The sequence below is a fragment of the Oncorhynchus mykiss genome, chromosome 17 (genome assembly GCF_013265735.2).
Source record: "Oncorhynchus mykiss isolate Arlee chromosome 17, USDA_OmykA_1.1, whole genome shotgun sequence".
Classification (NCBI taxonomy): Eukaryota; Metazoa; Chordata; class Actinopteri; order Salmoniformes; family Salmonidae; genus Oncorhynchus; species Oncorhynchus mykiss.
The window spans coordinates 57597825-57620937 of record NC_048581.1 but is presented as its reverse complement, the minus strand read 5'-3'; the positions used below and the strand labels follow the sequence as shown (position 1 = coordinate 57620937).

The window sequence follows — 23113 nt, the reverse complement described above, 5'->3', positions numbered from 1 at the left end:
TTAAACCATAAACTAAAAGTACAGCTATCATGTGTGTTTAAAAAAATATTCCGAAATTGGATCTGGGGACCCATGTCAAATCTTTTCAGTCTCCTGAGGGAGAAAGGGTGTCATGCCCTCTTCACGACTGTCTTGGTGTGTTTGAACAATGATAGTTTATTGGTGATGTGGACACCAAGGAACTTGAAACTCTCGACCCGCTCCACTACTGACCCATCGATGTTAATGGGGGTGTGTTTGGCCCGCCTTTTCCTGTAGTCCATGATCAGTTCCTTTGTCTTGCTCACATTGAGGGAGAGGTTGTTGTACTGGCACCACACTGCCAGGTCTCAGCCTATAGGGAGGAGGTCAGTCTCATCATTGTCGGGGATCAGGCCTACCACTGTTGTGGCGTCAGCAAAGTTAATGATTGTGTTGGAGTCGTGTTTGGCCACACAGTCGTGGGTGAACAGAGTACAGGGTGGGACTAAGCACGCACCCTTGAGAGGCCCCAGTGTTGAGGATCAGCGTGGCAGATGTGTTGTTGCCTACCCTTATCACCTGGGGGCAGCCCGTCAGGAAGTCCAGGATCCAGTTGCAGAGGGAGGTGTTTAGTCCCAGAATCCTTAGTTTAGTGATTAGCTTTATGGGCGCTATGGTGTTGAATGCTGAGCTGTAGTCAATGAACAGCATTCTCAGGATTTTTTTTTATAAGCGTCCGGATTAGCGTCCTGTAGCGTAGCATGGTTTAGATGCAGCTGCACAACAGCTCTTAAAGGGGCAATGTCTTAACAGGGCAATGACATACTTTCTAACAGAAACAAACAATATTATGTTTGTATTTTATTATTAATAATCAGGATGTTGTGTCCAATGGGGGTAAATGCAGATGGACAAAATGCATGCTTCAGCTTAGGTACATTTTTATTGGCACTATGCTTCATCAGTTGTCCTACAGGTCATAATGCCTATTGCTAAAAGCACATCTGATAATATAGACTATGCACAGGCTATATGCATGGTACAATATGTTATTGGGCCCATTTCTGGAGGTGGAATTTATGTTTTAGATGGTGTCAACATTTTATTATCATTCACTTTGAAGTAGAATGTCCTTTTAAAAAGTCTCCAGACCTGAGTTTATCAGTCCTGCATAAAAATTATCTCTGGGAGGATCCCGGACCCCCTTGAGTTGGTCAAATTCGCTGTTTAATACATGTGCAAAATGATCCTCTTACCCTAAAGGCATGATGGTCATGGCTTTTATTAGATGAAAGGCGAGGTCAACTTAGAGATCTGAGATCGACTTAAGTTTCAGTCATGGGATTTTTGTGTTGTAACCCCTGTGAATGCATCCAACTGGTATTTACAACTTCACAACTGACAAATTCCCACTTTCCACTTGGTTATGAACGCAGCATAAGTCCGAATCCCAAATCAACTCCTTAACCCTATGCACTTGTGAGAGGATTTGATTGATTTATAAGCAATATGGCTTAACTTCCATCTAGCCTATCAGAAGGTGAGGTTATGATTATCATATTGCTTTCATATATTGAATCCACACAGATCTCCACAAATGCATAGGGCGAGATTGGCCCTAAATTAGGTTTTGGGCTCGATCAAATATTTTCTATTATATTGAGAAGACAGTCGAGTGACGCTCTAACAATGGAAACACGTGTCCTCAAATATGGAAGGCAGGTGGGAGGAAGCAAGATCAGGTGGGACCATAGAGTACCACAGAATGAGTCATAATACCCATAAAACCTAGCGGTCAAACAGGGAAATGGTTCCAATTGTTTTTCCATCATTTTTTTCTATAGGGGGTTTTAGAAACACTTCAAATAAATAGCTGGTAGGCCATTAGCTAATCTAACATAGCAGGCGTAAAAGAAACACCTGAAACTGTTGGGGAAGTTCTCTTCTGCACGTTTGAACCAATCCAGTAAATGGGGAGGAGGAGTTAAGATGGAGTGTCGCCTCGCTAATGTCCAAAAGTGGAAGTCGTGTTACAGGCTGTCTTTCCATTTCCCGGAACCGGAACATCTGTTTGTTGGGGACTCAGCAGAGGCTATCCATTAGCCAATCAGTGTTTCTCACGGAGTTCAAAGCATGTGAATGCATCCAAATGGTATTTACGACATCACAACTAATAACTTTCCCGCTTGGTTATGAATGCAGCATCAATATACACTACATGACCAAGAGTATGTGGACACCTGCTTGTCGAACGTCTCATTCCAAAATCATGAAAATTAATATGGAGTTTGCTCCTATAACAGCCTCCACTCTCATTGGAAGGCTTTCCACTAGATGTTTGAACATTGTTGTGGGGACTTGCTTCCATTCAGCCACAAGCGCATGAGTGAGGTAGGCACTGATGTTGGGCAATTAGGCCAGACTCGCAGTCGGCGTTCCAATTCATCCCAAAGGTGTTCAACGGGGTTGAGGTCAGGGCTCTGTGCAGGCCAGTCAAGTTCTTCCACACTGATCTCAACAAACCATTTCTGTATGGACCTTGCTTTGTGCACAGGGCCATTGTCATGTTGTAAGAGGAAAGGGCCTTCCCCAAACTGTTGCTACAAAGTTGGAAGCACAGAATCGTCTAGAATGTCATTGTATGCTGTAGCGTTAAGATTTCCCTTCACTGGATCCAAGGGGCCTAGCCCGATTCATTAAAAACAGCCCTAGACCATTATTCTTCCTCCACCAAACTTTACAGTTGGCACTGTGCATTGGGGCAGGTAGCGTTCTTCTGCAATCCGCCAAACCCAGATTCGCCCGTCAGACTGCCATATGGTGAAGCATGATTCATCACTCCAGAGAATGCATTTCCACTGCTCCAGTGTCTAATGGCGGCGAACTTTACACTACCCCAGCCGACGCTTGGCATTGCGCATGGTGATCTTAGGCTTGTGTGCGACTGCTCGGCTATGGAAACCCATTTCATGAAGCTCCTGACTAACCGTTATTGTGCTGATGTTGCTTCCAGAGGCAGTTTGGAACTACATAGTGAGTGTTGCAACCGGGGACCACTTCCCGGCTGAGCCATTGTTGCTTCTAGATGTTTCCACTTCACAATAACAGCAGTTACAGTTGACTGGGGCAGCTCTAGCAGGGCAGAAATTTGATGAACTGACTTGATGGAAAGGTCGCATCCTATGACGGTGCCACATTGAAAGTCACTGAGCCCTTCAGTAAAGCCATTCTACTGCCAATGTTTGTCTATGGAGATTGCATGGCTGTGTGCTCAATTGTATACACCTGTCAGCAACTGGTGTACCTTAAATAGCAAAATCCACTAATTTGAAGGGATGTCCACATACTTTTGTATATATAGTGACCATAATTCTATCTTCCTTATTCCTGCTTACAAGCTGTTGCATGTGACAAATAAGATTTGATTTAGTGTAGCTATAAATCACTTAGTTAGCTGTGTTTACACAGGGAGCCCAATTCTGATGTTTTGCCCAATTATTGACAAAAGATCTGATCTGTTTGGTCAAAAGACCAATACTTTGGCAAAGGATACGATATGGGCTGCCAGTGTAAAAGCAACCGTAGTTGCTGTGGGAATGACGAAAAAAAGAAAGTAAAAAATCTTCACACAAAGTTTCGGCAGATGGCAGCACCACTGAACATTGCTACTATTTCACGAGTATAAGCGGCGTATAGCCAATCATCGGTCGTTTTATTGCGCCTTTCACTAAAACGCATTACCATTGGATAATTTTCTTCCGCGCTTTCCCTATACAAACAAGATGGCTGGGGTTGTTGAACTCCAGAAATTGAAGGTGAGAACTATTTAAAAAGGAATAAAATCCAATACATACGTAATTCCTTATAGTCTGGCATCGTGTAAAATGTATAAGTAATTTACGTATTGTACGGTTTACTACTCCACTCACTAGATAATGTAGTTGTGCGGTAGTAATACTCCGTGTGATTTGCCTGCAAATGGAAGCTAGCTACCTTACACAGCTGTCTGCTAGTGTTAGCTAGCTAACATGCGCACGTTCGTTACTGTAAAACATGAAATAACCGAGAGCGTCGTCATTTGACCAGCTAGTTGCACGAATTAATTTAGCTAATAAATACATTTTACCTAGCAAAGTTATTGTATTCTTAGCTAGTTCTGGTAGCTACCTAGTTTGATTAATCAGGCTGTAATACACAATTGGTATATACAGCTTTTATAGCCGATTTATGCTTGGTCTGGCAATGCGAGCGGAAGCTCCGTACAGAGGGCGACACGATTGAGACGCCTCGGGTGGCTTGTGGAGGCCAAATCGAGTTTCGCACGGCGATGCTTCCTCTTCCTCTAGGAGGTTTAACGGCGGTTGGCATCCAATAAATGTTGGATTACTGCCACCTACTAGACTGAAATATAGATCCCTTTAATGTTGCTTGAAAAAAAATAAAAATACCATACCATCTAATGCTACACACACAGAACAAAAACATACTCCACTATTTAAACATATTTAGTCCTACTTCAGGCCAACAGTCTGAAAGTATGGAATACCACCACTTAACAGGCTCCTGAGTGGTGCAGCGGTCTAAGACACTGCATCCAGGCGGGATCACATCCGGCTGTGATAGGGAGGTGCACAATTGGCCCAGCGTCGTCCGGGTTAGGATTTGGCTGGGATTGGCTGTCATTGTAAATAAGAATTTGTTCTAAACTGACTTGCCTGGTTAAATAATAAAATGAACACCCTGTCAAGTCTCTCTGCAGCTGCCACCAGAACCTCTTTTCCGCAACTTAAATTCCATCCCTGCAGTACAGTTAATAAAAACGCCAAAAATACAATCTTAGTGAAACATATCACTTGTTAGTTTATCCACCTGTACTGGTACAGAATTACTAGTCACACCACTCCTCAGGATCCCTCCCACTTGACCCATCTTCCTCAACTTTCTTCACTGCCTCAGCATATGACAACTTCTGCATGACTCTAACCCTGGAAAACTCAACCTGCTTCTCTTGCACGGGACATTTCTGATCCCCAGCCCCATGGGCAGCCCTACAATTAACACATACCAGTACTATCCCCAATTCTACACATTCCTTTGTCTCATGCCCTTCTGGACACTTCTCACACCTAGGAACCTCCCTCCTACACACTGCTGCCGCATGCCCATAAGGTTGACACCTGTAACAATGTAATGTATTTGGCACAAAAGCTCGTACAGGATAACTTATATATCCTAACATCACTTTGTCGGCCAAAGACTCAACATCAAAACTCAAAAGAACAGACTGACTCTTCTGTTTCACCACTCACACCACCCTGTCTGTGTCTCACCAAACGACGAGCATCACAAACACTGGAATCTTCCCCTCAGTTGGTCAGCTTTCACATTTACCGCTACCCCAGTAATCATTCCTTTCAATGGCAGCCTTTTCTTGAGAGCAAAACAAATCAATCTTTTGGCTCAGCCAAAAGGCTAGGGTCCATTTTTTTCCCCAAAACTTCACTCCTACTGTCAAAGACCCTTGGTGCAAGCCTCAGCCTCTGAGAACTTCACCACACCTACCATTTCTCCTCCTGTCTTCAACTCACTCTGCTTACACTTCCTACCATTCTTTAACAAACCATCTCCCCTTTTCTGACATTTTTCCTGACTCAAGTTCACCCTCTTCCTCCCTCTCTCTCGTAGATCTCCTCTGCCTCTTTTTCCCTCCATTCCTCCTCCGTATTCCAAGTATACATCTCCTTATGATAATACTGCACTTCTCCTGACATGCATCTTGTTCTTGCCTTGTCAAGGGATGCCATTTAACCGGCTGTCACCATCTCTGTACAATCGGCACGAACCCCTCTGGATGTAGCATTCAACAGTGCATCCCACTTGTAAAGCAGCTACTTTTAATACTTAAGTGTATATTAGCAATAACATGTACTTTTGATACTTAAGTATATTTAAACCAAATACTTTTAGACTTTTACTGGGTGACTTTTACTTGAGTCATAATCTATTAAGGTATCTTTACTTTTACTCAAGTATGACAATTTAGTATTTTTTCCACAACTGACCGTATCACCATAAATGCTGTATGGCCAATGCAGAAAACAGATGAACCGTACAGAGCCTTTAACACCTCATGTCCACCAGATGCATCGAAGTCTTTGCAGCGGAAATCATTCATCGTCAATGGTATAGTCCACAAAGATACGTTGGGAATGCCGCACTAGGCTGCAATGTGTTCTGTGTACCGCATACGTTCAATTTTTTCAACTACTGGTTGCTTTACTGTGCGGTTGTACAAACGAAGGTATACACAGACTTTTAGCTAGTTGAAAAGTGAAGAACGTGTGTCAAGTACGGAAAATGCAGGCTTGACATCCAGCAAAACAAAACTCATATGCACCTGGTGGACATCGTGTGTTAGCTCTTGAAAACTGCCTTCTCCCTTGCCTGGAAACCCAATTGCATTGAGTTTTACGTCAGGCAGAAGGTCTGTTGCCAATGGCTGCATTGTTGTGCCAAAACTCTTTACTTATGTGGTAGCCATGTTATTATGACTGATTTAGTCATTTTTTTGTAGTTGACCTTTTTCTATAACTACAATCAATGTTAATTGTATTATATGCATACGCTCTTCACTAAAAGTCTTCTACATTTGTCGACCCTACCTTCTTCAGTTGGCTGAGCTCAAGCAGGAGTGTGCTGTGAGGGGATTGGCCGTGAAAGGAAACAAAGGTGACCTTATTGGCCGGTTGCAGGCGTACCTTGAGGAGCACGGTATGATGGACTTGTCTTTCTTCCACTAACACTTACTCTTTTCTTACCAGCACTGATTGTAAAATGTAGCCTAAATTAGTAAAAAAAAATAAAAATAATCAATGACGTACGAAGGCATAATGTTCCCCTGCCCTGTGAATGATGTGATGGGGAGTTCACTTCAATTCCAATTATTAGCATAATGTATTGTCATGTTTAGGTGTCGGTATGTCTGTGGTTTTTTATTTTTGCTCAGTAACAAACACTTTCCCTAATATCGACATTTCTCTTGATTTGTTTCTGAACTCAGCTTAACAAAACCACTGCAATATAAACCTTACTCTTTCTTGGATGTTATCATGAAATGTCTTGATTTCTCCAATAACTGAACCTTGGTTGGTTAGATGTATGTAGCATTATTCTCTCCAACAGATGGGGTATACATTCTCTTCTGTACTATGCTCGGTTAAATATTCTTGTTTTTACAGCCAACTTGTCTTGAAAATGTGAGAAACATTTTGCATTTGACCTTTTATGTTCCAGAAGATGAGGTGAACGAAGAGGAGGTTTTGGGAGAGTTGGAGGTAAGCATGTGAAACATGTTTAATAAAAATATCATTGTTTAAAGCTGACTTGTTTTTTCAGAATATTTTACTCTTATAATATTTCAGAATATTTAAAATTGTGCTGATTACATGCTTGGTGTATATTTACAGGACAATCCTAAAGAGGAGGAAATCAGTGAAACACCTGCAGAAGTGGCAGTAGAAAAGGCAGCTGTACCTGAAAAGTCAGTACTCTATTTGTTACTCAAACCTACCTATGGGATGTTTCATGTCTTAATGACTGGTGGTTATTATGTGATTGAAGTGGGCATAGCCTAATCATTGTTATCGTGATTCTCATGGCAAATTCAGCAGTTTTTCAACATGTTAAGATAAAGTTTGATGTTGGCACCTTCCTTTTTTAGTCTTTGAATGTCAGTCATGATCAATTTATGTTGTTATACGGTATGTACAAGATGTCTTTGGGGGATTATTTCACTGGACGTGCAGTGGATTGTTTTTAACCAATAGAGGGCAGGCTAGGTTTACAAAGTTTTCCACTAGATAGTTTATTCAACTTTACATTTTGTCTTGCTTTAGGGATGCTGAGAAGAAAGTTGTAAAAATCACTGCCCCATCAGTTGCGGATGAGGTATGTAGTACAGTATTCTAATTGTGTGCATGATGCACACAATAACTGCATTAAATAGCTAGATTTAAAATCTTGTTTTCCACAATGTTCTACTCATCAGCTCTGGGTCATTCCATTTCATTTCAATCAGTTTTGACTCAGCCCATTTGATCTGACTGAAACTTTCTATATATATTTGCCCATGGTCGAAGTGGTCAGAAAGTGACTTTTTGGAACTGAAAGCCAAGACATTTAGGTGATGGAGGTGCTAAAAAGTCATTTTGCATACCCCACCCTACCATGAGACATCCATGTCTTCATCAGTGGAAAAGATAAACAGTTGAGTTTTATAAAATTTAAAAGCTTACAAACGGTTGTCAAGCAATTTAATAATTTATAGATAAATAAACATTCATTTTTTTTTCTCCTTTAACATCAATTATCTAAAAACACCTAAAGTCAGATGTTTTCATTTTCCCATATTTTGTAGATTAGACCCTATTTTATGAAATCTCAGGGGTTTGTGTTGTGCCTGCCTTCGGTTGAGACACAGCATACTCTTGAATACAGGGTGGGTAAAATTTAAATAATAGAAATATAATTCATAGAATGGACATATCCCTTTAGACTAGAGGTCGACCGATTAATCGGAATTGCCGATTAATTAAGGCCGATTTCAAGTTTTCATAACAATCGGAAATCGGTATTTTTGGGCGCCGATTTATAAAATAAAAAAAAACGTATTTTAAATTGTATTTATATTTTTTATATATACCTTTATTTAACTAGGCAAGTCAGTTAAGAACACATTCTTATTTTCAATGACGGCCTAGGAACGGTGGGTTAACTGCCTCGTTCAGGGGCAGAATGGCAGATTTTCACCTTTTCAGTTTAGGGATCCGATCTTGCAAACTTACAGTTAACTAGTCCAACGCAATAACGACCTGCCTCTCTCTCGTTGCACTCCACAAGGAGACTGCCTGTTACGCGAATGCAGTAAGCAAAGGTAAGTTGCTAGCTAGCATTAAACTTATCTTATAAAAAACAATCAATCATAATCACTAGTTAACTACACATGGTTGAGGATATTACTAGATATTATCTAGCGTGTCCTGTGTTGCATATAATCTGACTGAGCATACAAGTATCTGACTGAGCGGTGGTAGGCAGAAGCAGGCGCATAAACACTCATTCAAACAGCACTTTATTGCGTTTTGCCAGCAGCTCTTCGTTGTGCGTCAAGCATTGCGCTGTTTATGACTTCAAGCCTATCAACTCCCGAGATGAGGCTGGTGTAACCGAAGTGAAATGGCTAGCTAGTTAGCGCGCGCTAATAGCGTTTCAAACGTCACTCACTCTGAGCCTTCTAGTAGTTGTTCCCCTTGCTCTGTATGGGTAACGCTGCTTCGAGGGTGGCTGTTGTCGTTGTGTTGCTGGTTCGAGCCCAGTAAGGAACGAGGAGAGGGACGGAAGCTATACTGTTACACTGGCAATACTAAAGTGCCTATAAGAACATCCAATAGTCAAAGGTTAATGAAATACAAATGGTATAGAGGGAAATAGTCCTATAACTCCTATAATAACTGCAACCTAAAACTTCTTACCTGGGAATATTGAAGACTCATGTTAAAAGGAAGTACCAGCTTTCATATGTTCTCATGTTCTGAGCAAGGAACTGAAACGTTAGCTTTCTTACATGGCACTTTTACTTTCTTCTCCAACACTTTGTTTTTGCATTATTTAAACCAAATTGAACATGTTTCATTATTTACTTGAGGCTAAATTGATTTTATTGATGTATTATTAAGTTAAAATAAGTGTTCATTCAGTATTGTTGTAATTGTCATTATTACAAATACATAAAAATAAAAAAAATTGGCCAATGAATCGGTATTGTCTTTTTTGGTCATCCAATAATCGGTATCGGCGTTGAAAAATCATAATCGGTCAACCTCTGCTTTCGAGTAAGGGCTGTGTCAGTCATGACATTTTCTTCAGCCGGTTATTGTCATTCAAAAAGAATGCTGGTCTCATGGTAATTGACAGTTAATGAACAAAAACACATTTAGCAGCTCTATGCATATAAGCCACTGATACGCACCTTTGGAACATCTAGATGAATAATTTTTTTTGAAAGTCTTACAAATTATTTTAATATACACCATCACAAAAAAACATTATTTTAGACCGGTCTAAAGAAACGTTATGATACAAAGAAAATGTATTTCAGAAGTAAATAATGAGTTGGCCTACTGTGCGTTATCTGTATATGTGCCATTCCATAGGCTGTAGGCTTGTTCGTTTAGCAGACAAGATATGCTTATATGTCCCGTGCCATTATTTAGTATTATATGATTTTATAGTAGGAATAATATAATTTAACTTAGCAGAATAAAATAGAAAATATATTTTTCCCATTCCAGAGTGCACATATGAAGTGGCTATGTTGAGTGTAAAAGTGATAATTTGAAACAGGTCCTATATGCTAGATTTAGAGTTATTTGGCCACTTTAGTTGTGAATGATACAAACTTTAGAATGTCTTAGAAATCAGAACATACAGTATATGGGCTGCATGGCGCGACTATAGGCTATTGAAGTCCCCCAAAAAGTTTGCACTCTGTTCTTTGCCTCAAGTTGCATACGCGGGCGGTTCTCTCATAAAGTGATCATATACTGAACAAAAATAAGAACGCAACAAGCAAAAAATAATGATTTTGTTGAGTTTCAGTTCATATAAGGAAATCAGTCAATTGAAATAAATATATTAGGCCATAATCTATGGATTTCACATGACTGGGCAGGGGGCGCAGCCATGAGTGTGCCTGGGAGGGCATAGGCCCACCCACTTGGGAGCCAGGCATCCCCACTGGGGAGCTAGGCCCAACCAATCAGAATTAGTTTTTCCCCAAAAAGGGATTTATTACAGACATAATTACTCTTCAGTTTCATCAGCTGTCCGGGTGGCTGGTCAATCCCGCAGGTGAAGAAGCTGAATATGGAGGAGTTGGGCTGGTGTGGTCTGTGGTTGTGAGGCCGGTTGGACGTACTGCCAAATTCTCCAAAACAACTTATGGTAGAAAAATTAACATTAAATTATCTGGCAACAGCTCTGGTACACATTCCTGCAGTCATCATGCCAATTGCACGCTCCCTCAGAACTTGATACACCTGTGGCATTGTGTTTTGTAACAAAACTGCACATTTTAGAGTGACCTTTTATTGTCCCCAGCACAATGTGCACCTGTGTAATGATCATGCTGTTTAATCAGCTTCTTGATATGCCACACCTGTCAGGTGGATGGATTATCTTGGCAAAGGAGAAATGCTCACTAACTGAGATGTAAACAAATATGTGCATAAAATTTGAGCGAAATAAGCCTTTTGTGCGTATGGAACATTTATGGGATCTTTTATTTCAACACATGAAACATGGGACCAACACTTTTACATGTTGTTTTATATTTTTGTTCAGTATATTTTCACCCATCAGACTAGTCTCAATTTAATCTTGTCTTTACTAATATGTTAAATTAATTTAGATTTAAAATAGTCAATTATCAAAGGGGCAAGGTAAAAAAAATACATGTCATCAGTATGCACTCGAATAGCGAATGGAGACTGCTTAGTTTTTTTCAATTTGGGTAGCGTACTCTGGTTATTTCACTCCATGCATCATCCACTGTTTGAGGATGCAGCCTCTTGCTCAGCAACGTTATATTCCTCCCAAAAGCTGAAAGCCATGGGTTCTCCAAACCTGTTCCTGCAGCTACCCAGTGCTTAATTGGGAAATTGAGTGAAATCTATTCAGGAACATCGATAGTAACATGTTTTCCCAACAAAACATATTTCACCAAACTGTTGACAGACCCTCTGTGTGCTCGAGAAGGAAATGAAGGCGAGATAAATGGAAATCCACTGTGGTGAGATATTCTGTACCTAAAGGTAATGTGTCAGCCTATTCATTATATATTAAAAAACAAATGTACTATAATTGTAGGCTAACCCTGTAAGCCGACCTGCAAAATCAATAAACTAACAGCATCGCCTAGTCCTAGGCCTACATGTTCTCTCCCAGACTCATGGATAGAACGTTTGGAGGATAGCATAACGTAGCCAACCAGTCTATAAAATATGCATAATTATACAGTCAACACTAAAAGAAGATTACTAGAATTTGTTTTATTTTGGAGTATAGGCTAGACCAATTATGTAAAGATATCTTAGATATCTTGAGCTCATGTATAGGCCTATGGGTATACATAAGCTCTAATACGCGTTTTGGGTGTTTTTAATTCATCATCACCTTTAGAATGGACTGCCCATTTCGTTGTGTTATGCTTTGAAACAACATCCACAACGACCATGTTTTCCACTCAGTTTCAACCTATTGATCAATATGAAGAAAAAGTACAATCACACTGAGGTGAGTTTTAAAAGCAAGGAACTGTTTTGATGATGTGTTTGTGATTTATGATTTCATTTACACTGTCAGAGTGGTTAGAGGGACAATAGAGCCCTTAGTACCAGGCCATTAGCGACCTGATGGTCATTAGAGAGTTGGGTACTACCAATGTATGTCATGTGGAATTTTACTGCGGTCATAACTCATGACCGCAGGTGTGGTGGTAATATGGTCACCGCAACAGCCCTACTGCAATTTATTTCGTACATCATTAACATTTTAATTGAGTACATATTTTTACCTCTAATTACTACCACAATGATGGCCACCGGTCCACCCACAGTCGAATGTCAACTTAAATGGTAATGTATAGTCCGTTATCTGTATAGCGTATTCGGAAAGTATTGAGACCTCTTCACTATTTTCTTATGTTACAGCCTTTATTCTAAAATGGATTAAATTGATGAGGGAAAAAACGATCTACACACACAACCCCATAATGACAAAGCAAAAACAGTTTTTTTGAAATGTTTGCAATCAACTGAAATATAACATTTACATAAGTGTTCAAACCTTTTACTCAGTACTTTGTTGAAGCACCTTCGGCAGGGATTACTCTCAAGCTCTGTCAGGTTGAATGGGGAGCCTTGATGCACAGCTTTTTTCAGGTCTCTCCATAGATGTTCGATCGGGTTCAAGTCCGGCCTCTGGCTGGGCCACTCAAGGACATTCAGAGACTTGTCCCGATGCCACTCCTGTGTTGTCTTGGCTGTGTGCTGAGGGTTGTTGTCCTGAGGGTTGTTGTTGACTAGCCAGGATCCAGGGAAAAATGAACGGAGCAAAAGTACAGAGAGATCCTTGATGAAAACCTGCTCCAGAATGCTAAGGACTTCAGACAGGCACAAAGGTTCACCTTCCAACAGGACAACGACCCTGAGCACCTAGCCAGGATAACACAGGAGTGGCTTTGGAAGGTAAACCTTTGTGCCTGTCTGAAGTCCTTAGCACTTATTTTTTATGAATTTGCAAAAATGTCAACCTGATTTTGCTTTGTCATTATGGAGTATTGTGTGTAGAATGATTAGATTGAGCAAATCAAACAATTTTATTAATTTTAGAGTAATACGGCTGTAACGTAACAAAATGAGGGAAAGTGAAGGGGTCTGAATACTTTCTGAATGCACTGTATTTATATTATTTCAATAGGTTTCCTATGGAGGATTGACAGTATAATTTTTTTATAAATGATATTCCCATTCAAGTCAACGTTCTCTGATGTGTGGACCTCCAACCGTCTTTGTGCTACCATTTAAAAGTTGACAGTTCAATTTTTTTTCTCCCATTTATTAGCCAAAATATGACTCCCACCTTGTATTCAAGAGCATGCTGTGTCTCAACCAATGGCGTGCACAACACAAAACACCAGATGATGTAAAATAGGGTCTAACCTACAACATATGTGAAAATGAAAACATATGTTTTTTTCCCCCAAAGATAATTCAAGTTAAAGCTAAAAAAAAAAAAAAAAACATTTTTATTAAACCATTTTTTTTTTTCAAGAAATTATCAAATAGTTTGACAACCCTGTTTTGTAAGCTTTTAAATAATATCAAACTCAACTGTTTATTTTTTCCAGTGATGAAGACATGCATGTCTGTCTCATGGTAGGGTGGGATATGCAAAATGGGTCAACTTTGACCAACTCTTTCTGGTAAATGTTTTGCATTCAGGTCCAAAAACTACTTCTACCATTGGCAAATATGCATAGAATCTTTCATTCAAATCCAAAGGGGTTCGGTCAAAAAAGTTATTGAAATCAAATGGAATGACCCCTCTTGTAATTCACACTGTGTTGGAATGTGAAACTGATCTATTGTTGGGCTGACCGCAATAGGTCAACTGTTCGATTGTTTGGTTGTTAGGTTGTTGATCGACAAAGATTGTTTTAGTGCTCGACTTAAACAATCTTGGTCGACCGACAGCCTAACGACCAAACAATCGACCAGTCGACTAATATATACATTACAAGTTTGGACACACAATCTACTCATTACATGTATAATTATTGTAAAGACATCAAAACTATGTTGTAACCTGGAATGCTTTTCCAATAGTCTTGAAGGAGTTCCCACATATGTTAACCACTTGTTAGCTGCTTTTCCTTCATTCTGTGGTTCAACTCATCCCAAACCATCTCAATTGGGTTGAGGTCGGGTGATTGTGGAGGCCAGGTCATCGGATGCAGCACTCCATCACTCTCCTTATTGGTCAAATAGCCCTTACACAGCCTGGATGTGTGTTGGGTCATTGTCCTGTTGAACAACAAATGATAGTCCCACTAAGCGCAATCCTGATGGGATGGCGTATCGCTGCAGAATGCTGTGGTAGCCATGCTGGTTAAGTGTGTCTTGAATTCTAAATAAATCCCTGGCAGTGTCACCAGCAATGGACCCCCCCCCCCCCCCCCCCCCCACACTATCACACCTCCTCCATGCGTCACGGTGGGAACCACACATGCAGAGATTTTCCGTCTTACGAAGACGCGTGGCTGGAACCAAAAATCTCAAATTTGGACTCGTCAGACAAAAGAACAGAAGAAAATGTCAATTTCAAAATAAAATAATAGCATACTCTGTTGTCCTGATGTGGCTATGCCAAATGGCTGTGGGCTACTCTAGTTCATTTAGCAGACGAGATTGTCTTATAATTCCGTGGCATTATTTATATTTTATAGTATGAAGAATACAATTGAACAAAGCTGAAAAAAATATAATTATTTTCTCCAAACGATTTCAGGGAGTGCGCACATGCGCACATTCTGTGTTGAGCGGTTAACAAAGAAATATGTACTCCTATATGCTTAATTTTGAGTTATTAATTTCACTTTAGTTCTTCAAACTTGAGCTATATGTTTTGATTTTAAAATATTGATTGTAAAGGCTATATGATGAGAGTAATGATGACTTGAAAAAAGTCACTTGAAAGGCATGAGCACTGATTTTGTTTTTTTGCGCAGGCTGTACACACCATCAGTCTCTCATTCACAATTTGACAAGCACTTGATAATGCTTCGAGTTTCACGGCGGCATCCCCTTTGTGGCCTTAATGCACCCTAAGAAAATCTATGCCTTTTTACGGAACACTAAAATAACACATCCTAGATCTGAATGAATGAAATATTCTTATTAAATACTTTTTTCTTTACATAGTTGAATGTGCTGATAACAAAATCACACAAAAATGATCAATGGAAATCAAATTTATCAACCCACTGAGGTCTGGATTTGGAGTCACACTCAAAATTAAAGTGGAAAACCACACTACAGGCTGATCCAACTTTGATGTAATGTCCTTATACAAGTCAAAATGAGGCTCAGTAGTGTGTGTGGCCTCCACGTGCCTGTATGACCTCCCTACAACGCCTGGGAATGCTCCTGATGAGGTGGCGGATGGTCTCCTGAGGGATCTCCTCCCAGACCTGGACTAAAGCATCCGCCAACTCCTGGACAGTCTGTGGTGCAACGTGGCGTTGGTGGATGGAGCAAGACATGATGTCCCAGATGTGCTCAATTGGATTCAGGTTTGGGGAACGGGCGGGCCAGTCCATAGCATCAATGCCTTCCTCTTGCAGGAACTGCTGACACACTCCAGCCACATGAGGTCTAGCATTGTCTTCCATTAGGAAGAACCCAGGAGGAACCCAGGGCCAACCGCACCAGCATATGGTCTCACAAGGGGTCTGAGGATCTCATCTCGGTACCTAATAGCAGTCAGGCTACCTCTGGCGAGCACATGGAGGACTGTGCGGCCCCCCCCAAAGAAATGCCACCCCACACCATGACTGACCCACCGCCAAACTGGTCATGCTGGAGGATGTTGCAGGCAGCAGAACGTTCTCCACGGCGTCTCCAGACTCTGTCACGTCTGTCAGGTGCTCAGTGTGAACCAGCTTTCATCTGTGAAGAGCACAGGGCGCCAGTGGCGAATTTGCCAATCTTGGTGTTCTCTGGCAAATGCCAAACGTCCTGCACGGTGTTGGGCTGTAAGCACAACCCCCACCTGTGGACGTCGGGCCCTCATACCACCCTCATGGAGTCTGTTTCTGACCGTTTGAGCAGACACATGCACATTTGTGGCCTGCTGGAGGTCATTTTACAGGGCTCTGGCAGTGCGCCTCCTGCTCCTCCTTGCACAAAGGCGGAGGTAGCGGTCCTGCTGCTGGGTTGTTGCCCTCCTACGGCCTCCTCCACATCTCCTGATGTACTGGCCTGTCTCCTGGTAGCGCCTCCATGCTCTGGACACTACGCTGACAGACACAGCAAACCTTCTTGCCACAGCTCGCATTGATGTGCCATCCTGGATGAGCTGCACTACCTGAGCCACTTGTGTGAGTTGTAGACTCTGTCTCATGCTACCACTAGAGTGAAAGCACCGCCAGCATTCAAAAGTGACCAAAACATCAGCCAGGAAGCATAGGAACTGAGAAGTGGTCTGTGGTCACCACCTGCAGAACCACTCCTTTATTGGGAGTGTCTTGCTAATTGCCTATAATTTCCACCTGTTGTCTATTCCATTTGCACAACAGCATGTGACATTTATTGTCAGTCAGTGTTGCTTCCTAAGTGGACAGTTTGATTTCACAGAAGTGTGATTGACTTGGAGTTACATTGTGTTGTTTAAGTGTTCCCTTTATTTTTTTGAGCAGTGTATATAATTCACAAGTGATAGGTGATAGGCTCCTATCAGACTTCTTGATTTAATCTTGTCTTTACATATACACTTTTTAAAAAACATTTTTATTTAACCTTTATTTAACTAGGCAAGTCAGTTAAGAACAAATTCCTATTTACAATGAAGCCCTACCGACCAAACCCTCCCCTAACCTGGATGACACTGGGCCAATAGGGAAGTGCACTATCAGACTCCCGATCACGGCCGGTTGTGATACAGCCTGGGATCGAACCAGGGTTTATAGTGATGCCTCTAGCACTGCGATGCCGTGCCTTAGACCGCTGTGCCGCTCGGGAGCTCATATATATAAATAATATGTGACATTTGTTTCGATTTAGAATGGACCATTATCATGCACCTGTATCGAAACAACAGGGACAACGGAAAAAATACACTTAAATAGCGAATGGAGGACGCTTTTCCCCATGGTTTATTTTCATGCCAGGCAGGTAGGCTGTACTCCTCTGCTTAATATTAGGAAAGTTGAGAAATAAATACAGTAGGCGTAGCTGATGGGATCCTCATATTTCTATTAGCGGCCATCGCTCTGTTTTCCCACGCAATTACAAAGCCTATAAAAATGTTGCGCAACATGAGCTCATGGGCTCTCATGAAGTGTTTGATTAGAATTTCAAATACATTAGCATTGATGTCAGAGTGATTAGAGAGACAATAGAGTGCTGAGTACCAGGCAGTTAGCAAGTTTGGTAGGTTACTAATAACCAGCAGCATCAGAGCTTGGAAAAGCCTAATTACATGACTAAAAGTTCATGTGGAATTTGACTGCCTTCATGATTCGTGACTCCAGGTGTGGCGGTAATACGGTCACTACGGTCTGTGGCGTTCCTCATGACAGCCAGTTTCATCATAGGGTTTAATGGTTTTTACGACTGCACTTGAAACTTTCAAAGTTCTTGAAATGTTCTGCATTGACTGACCTTCATGTCTTAAAGTAATGATTGACTGTCGATTTTCTTTGCTTATTTGAGCTGTTCTTTCCATAATATGGACTTGGTCTGTTACCAAATAGGCCCTTCTTCTGTATACCTCCCCTACCTTGTCACAACACAACTGATTGGCTCAAATGCATTAAGAAGTAAAGAAATTCCACAATGAACTTTTAACAAGGCACACCTGTTAATTGTAGTTAATTACTACCTCCTGACGCTGGTTGAGAGAATGCCAAGAGTGTGCAAAACTGTCATCAAGGCAAAGGGTGGCTAATCTGAAATATATATATTTTGATTAGTTCAACACTTTTTTTGGTTACTATATGATTCCATGTGTTATTTCATAGTTTTGATGTCTTCACTATTATTCTACAATGTAGACAATAGTAAAAAATAAAGAAAAACATTGAATGAGTAGGAGTGTCCAAACTTTTGACTGACTGGTACTGTATATACATATATTTATATTTGCGTTCATCTTGGTGAACTAGTGCTTTGCGGAGGCCTAGACTAAATGCCAGTTTATGCTTGATTGGAAAATGTGGTAGGTGGCTCCATGTGGAGGGTGTGACGGAATTGCGGAGCCTCCAGAGGCATGCAGTTGCCAAAGCGCCTCCCAAATGTTGTAACAATGCAGAAAGCTCTGTATAGTGCCGCATTGACATGATTGGTTGATGGTAGGTGGGGGCGGTACATCATGTAGGAAACACAAACTCACAACGGCTCTGCACTGCGAAGCGCAGGAAGTATGAATAGCCAGACTTTTGCTGAGTCCGTATCACTGTGATTGCTGTATGGCCAGTGCAGACGTCGGATTGATCATGCACCCAGATGCACAATGCGCTACTCTCTTCAGAATGCGCTCTCTCCTGCCAATTTGTGCACATTCATTGTTTCTTAACTTCATTGTGTGAATTATTTGTGTTTTAATTGTTAGTGTATATCAATTCCTCATTACATATATTACCAGTAATACATTTACCGTTAATTCCTACCATTTCTAATCTACAGTGTTTGTTACTTTGGTTACAGTAATTTCTGTTATCAATATTATTATTCCTGTCACGTTATCACCCCGTGTGCACAACCTATGCTGCACTTGTGAGAAACAATTTTTGTCAATTTAGTCATTGTTTTTTGTTTTGAGCGCTCCTGTAAATGTTGAGTAAGGATGCGCACGCATGGAAGTAGGCCTATAGGCTACCTGGCCTGCGCAAATGTAGACATGTGTAGGGTCTGATTAGTATTTCTGATTGGCTTAATGCACCACTACTAATAACCTGTGGAGCTTCTCAAAGTAATGTTTTCTTCACCGCAAACAGTCTTATTTTTACATCCATTGAGAATTACAGTAGTTCCTCAATGTATTTACAAAATCTTCCTATCTCTCTCCCTTTCGATGAGAACTCGTCATAAAATTGTCCTACCTGATTAATTCTTATCATTGCTTGAGTTGGACTGAAATAGGTTCCGGTACTCATTTTGGGGGCAGTGACTATTTAGGTGCAGGAGCTCCACAATACTTTTGAGCCAATATTCTTTGAGGAACAGGTTTGAGGTTCCGGTACTCAGCTTCGGTGAGCTCCTGCCCAAGTCAAGCACTGCTTCTTATCCCTTGCGCAAATAGCCTACAGCTGTGTCTGTGCGCGGGAAACTCGTAGGGCCCAGAATATTTTATACAATGTTACAAGTTCGCTAGTAGCATGAATATTTAACTTGTATCTATTTGTGTCCATCACAGAGGCTGCAGAAGAGGGCAGAGCGTTTCAACCTGCCTGCTACTGCTGATAGTAAGAAAGAGGCCCGCGCTGCCAGGTGAGCCCCTGGACCGAATTACACATTATAATGGATCATATGTTGACTTTAGATAAAACTAGAGTTATACATATTTTGGTTAAAACAAATTAGTTTTACTGCAACCCTGGTTTTACGAAGGACGAACAAGTTCTTACTATGCTATAAGCTGTCTCCAGACAGCACCACTGAATAATAATTTGTTACATTTTTTGTGTTTTATCTCCCCTTTTCTCCCAAATTTCATCATATCAAATTATGATCTTGTCTCATCGCTTCAACTCCACAACGGGCTCAGGAGACCTGAAGGTCGAGTAATGCATCTGCCAAAACATGACCCGCCAAACCGCACTCAGTAACATCCGCCTGCTTAATGTGGACCAATGTGTCGGTGAAGACACAGTTCAACTAATGGCAGGCGCCCGGCCCGCCACAAGGAGTCGCTAGAGCACGATGAGCCAAGTAAAGCCCCCCCTCCCCCCCTGGCCAAACCCTCCCCTGACGACACTGGGCCAATTGTGCGCTGCCCTATGGGACTCCCGGGTTGTTGTTCAGAATGGAATACCAAAGAGGGCATTGTGTTGCACTTTGAGATGCGAACAGATCTACGTGTCTCCTCTGAACTGGCACCAAAACGCCTCTATCACCTGTGGGTGGATACTCTGCAGACTCAGGCTTGCCCCTCGACAATAGGTTCGCACCTGGATTCAATATACCTGGAATGTGCGTTGCTGACAGTGAGTTGTGTGTGTATGCCCACAGCATGTATCCGGGATGCCACCTGGTGCATGGCCATTGAGCGGACTCCGCCCTGGCGATTGATGTATGAGGTCGAGCCCGAGGCCTGCAGAGCATGATAGCCTTGAAGGCTGCAGAGCTTTCCTGCTGCTGCTCAAATTTGTGTGTAATGGTCTCCACGAAAGGACCGAAGAGCCCAGATACTGTGACAGGAGCATTCAGCAGCATGTTCTTTTCTCGTTCTCAAATTAAATTAAATGAAGCTTTATTTCAGACATAGAATGCAACGCAATGTGCTTTACAGGACAAAAACGAATAAAAAACAAAAATAAAAGCTGCATTATGCTACATAACCAAAAGTAGGTGGAGACCTGCTCCTCGAACATCTCATTCCAAAATCATGGGCATTAATATGGAGTTGGTCCCCCCTTACTGCTATAATAGCCTCCACTCTTCTGGAAAGACTTTCCACTAGATGTTGGAACATTGCTGCCGGGACTTGTTTCCGTTCAGCCACGAGCATTATTGAGGTTGAGCCCTAATTGTTGGCCGATTAGGCCTGGCTGGCAGTCGGCATTCTAATTCATCCCAAAGGTGTTCGATGGGGTTGAGGTCAGGGCTCTGTGCAGGCCAGTCAAGTTCTTCAACACCAATCTCGACAAACCATTTCTGTATGGACCTCGCTTTGTGCAGGAGGGCATTGTCATGCTGAAATAGGAAAGGGCCTTCCCCAAACTGTTGCCACAAAGTTGGAGGCACAGAATCGTCTAGAATGTCTAGAACCAAGGGGCCTAGCCCGAACCATGAAAAACAGCCCCAGACCATTATTCCTCCTCAACCGAACTTTACAGTTGGTGCTATCTATTCGGGCTGGTAGCGTTCTCCTGCCATCCACCAAACCAGATTGGTCTGTCGGACTGCCAGACGTTGAAGGGTGATTCATCACTCGAGAGTACGCGTTTCCACTGCTCCAGAGTCCAATGCCGGCAAGCTTTGTTTCCAGGGGCAGTTTGAAACTCAGTAGTGAGTGTTGCAACCAAGGACAGGCAATTATTAATTTTTTTTGCGCGCTGCACGATTCATCACTCGGAGGTCCCTATCTGTGAGCTTTTATGGCCTACCACTTCGCGGCTGAGCTGTTGTTGCTCCTAGACGTTTCTATTTCATAATAACAGCACTTACAGTTGACCAGGGCAGAAATCTGATGAACTGACTTGTTGGAAAGGTGGTAATAGAAGAATCTTAAAATGTATTCTAAAACCCACAGGCAGCCAGTGCAGAAACCTTAAAATCGGTGTAGTGTGTGTTCTCCGTCTGTTCTTGGTCGGTGCCCGTTCTGCAGCATTCTTTGTTTCTGACATTTGAGTGAGGTTGAGCCACAAGTGGTGGTGTGTCACTACCGAGAATCCCATGATTCTGCCCACGTCCTAGGCAGCACACCTCATGTGTAGTGTGCCTTCCTGAGCTCGACATACATCTCTGGAGTAGCCTGCCCTTCCATGTCCAGGAGGACCTGGGCCTGGTAGGTCTGGAGGAGGACCATGATGTTCAGCATGGCTGCTGACTGGGCTACCTTGTAAGACTTCTCTTCCCGGTAAGCGGTAATGCGGCATGCTCTGGATGACAGCTGCGGCTTCTCAGCCTCACACCTCAACAGCCTCCGCGGCAAAGGCTTCTTCGTGCGGGGGCATGGCCAGATTCCCCAGCTCGGGCGATCCTGGTCCTGTGTCGATCCTGGACCATGAGTTGAAGCTCTGGATGGGAGAGCGTGTCTGTGGCTTCTCCCAGGACTGCCTCAACTCATTCCTGACATCTGTGAACAGGGGGCAGGGTCTGTGGGGGCTGGCTGGCTAGCCGGTGACTGACGGTGGGAAGTAAGCCCCTGCCAGCATGGTTTCAGGGGCTGGTTGTGGATTTGGCCAAGACAGGCATAGCTTAGTCACAGCCCTGCCCAGGACCTCCACCAGCTCCTTGTTGTAAGGATCCTTGTCAGAGATCCGACAGACAGCCGGCATCTCCACCTTGTCCTCCTCAATGTCACCCTTCATTCTGAGCCAGGATCTCCATTGGCGTTCCACTGGCTGGCATGGAAGTCTCTCAGCTCCCGGTGCGCTGCGTCCTCGAAAGAAGCAGCAATTTGGGGAAGGACAGAGCCTCCACCTCAGCCAAGGATTGGAGCGCCGCATCTCGGCCACTCGTCCATACACTCCCGTGGAGCTATATGGGAGGAGCTGGGTTGTGGAGAGATATAGATCAGCTCCACTTGATGGCGAAGGGAAGGCAGGGGAAGCCTGGGGCGGTGGATACAGAAGAAGGTGTCCGTAAGAGCCACCTCTGCATTCTCTGGTCCAAGGCATCGGGCACACTCTCAATGACCGTCCCTCCCCGACATGTGCGCCTTGTACGTTATTTCAGCCTGAGGAGAAAAATATTTTTTAAACAGAAAAACCTGAATGAATCTGTCTGGTACCCACACTCAAAGCTTATGAACACTGTTTGAGCGTGATTGGGAAAGCGATTTATAAAATATTTACCTCAGAATCCTTGGTCTCAAGTGCGACACGTTAGCTAGCTATATAGCTAGATGGACCATTAGCAAAGAGTGGGTA

At 42.4% G+C, this 23113-nt stretch overlaps 1 protein-coding gene across 1 annotated transcript in view; it reads left to right on the top strand.

Annotated features, from left to right (window-relative positions):
* Positions 1-3637: 3637 nt before the first annotated feature.
* The window catches only part of sarnp (SAP domain containing ribonucleoprotein), a 67563-nt gene continuing 48087 nt past the window's right edge, over positions 3638-23113 (top strand). The window contains exons 1-6 of the mRNA XM_021569047.2: positions 3638-3776; positions 6633-6732; positions 7255-7295; positions 7428-7501; positions 7857-7908; positions 19714-19787. Of these exons, the coding sequence (XP_021424722.1) occupies positions 3744-3776; positions 6633-6732; positions 7255-7295; positions 7428-7501; positions 7857-7908; positions 19714-19787 (374 nt within the window). The 5' untranslated portion in view covers positions 3638-3743. The remainder of the gene's footprint in view (positions 3777-6632; positions 6733-7254; positions 7296-7427; positions 7502-7856; positions 7909-19713; positions 19788-23113) is intronic.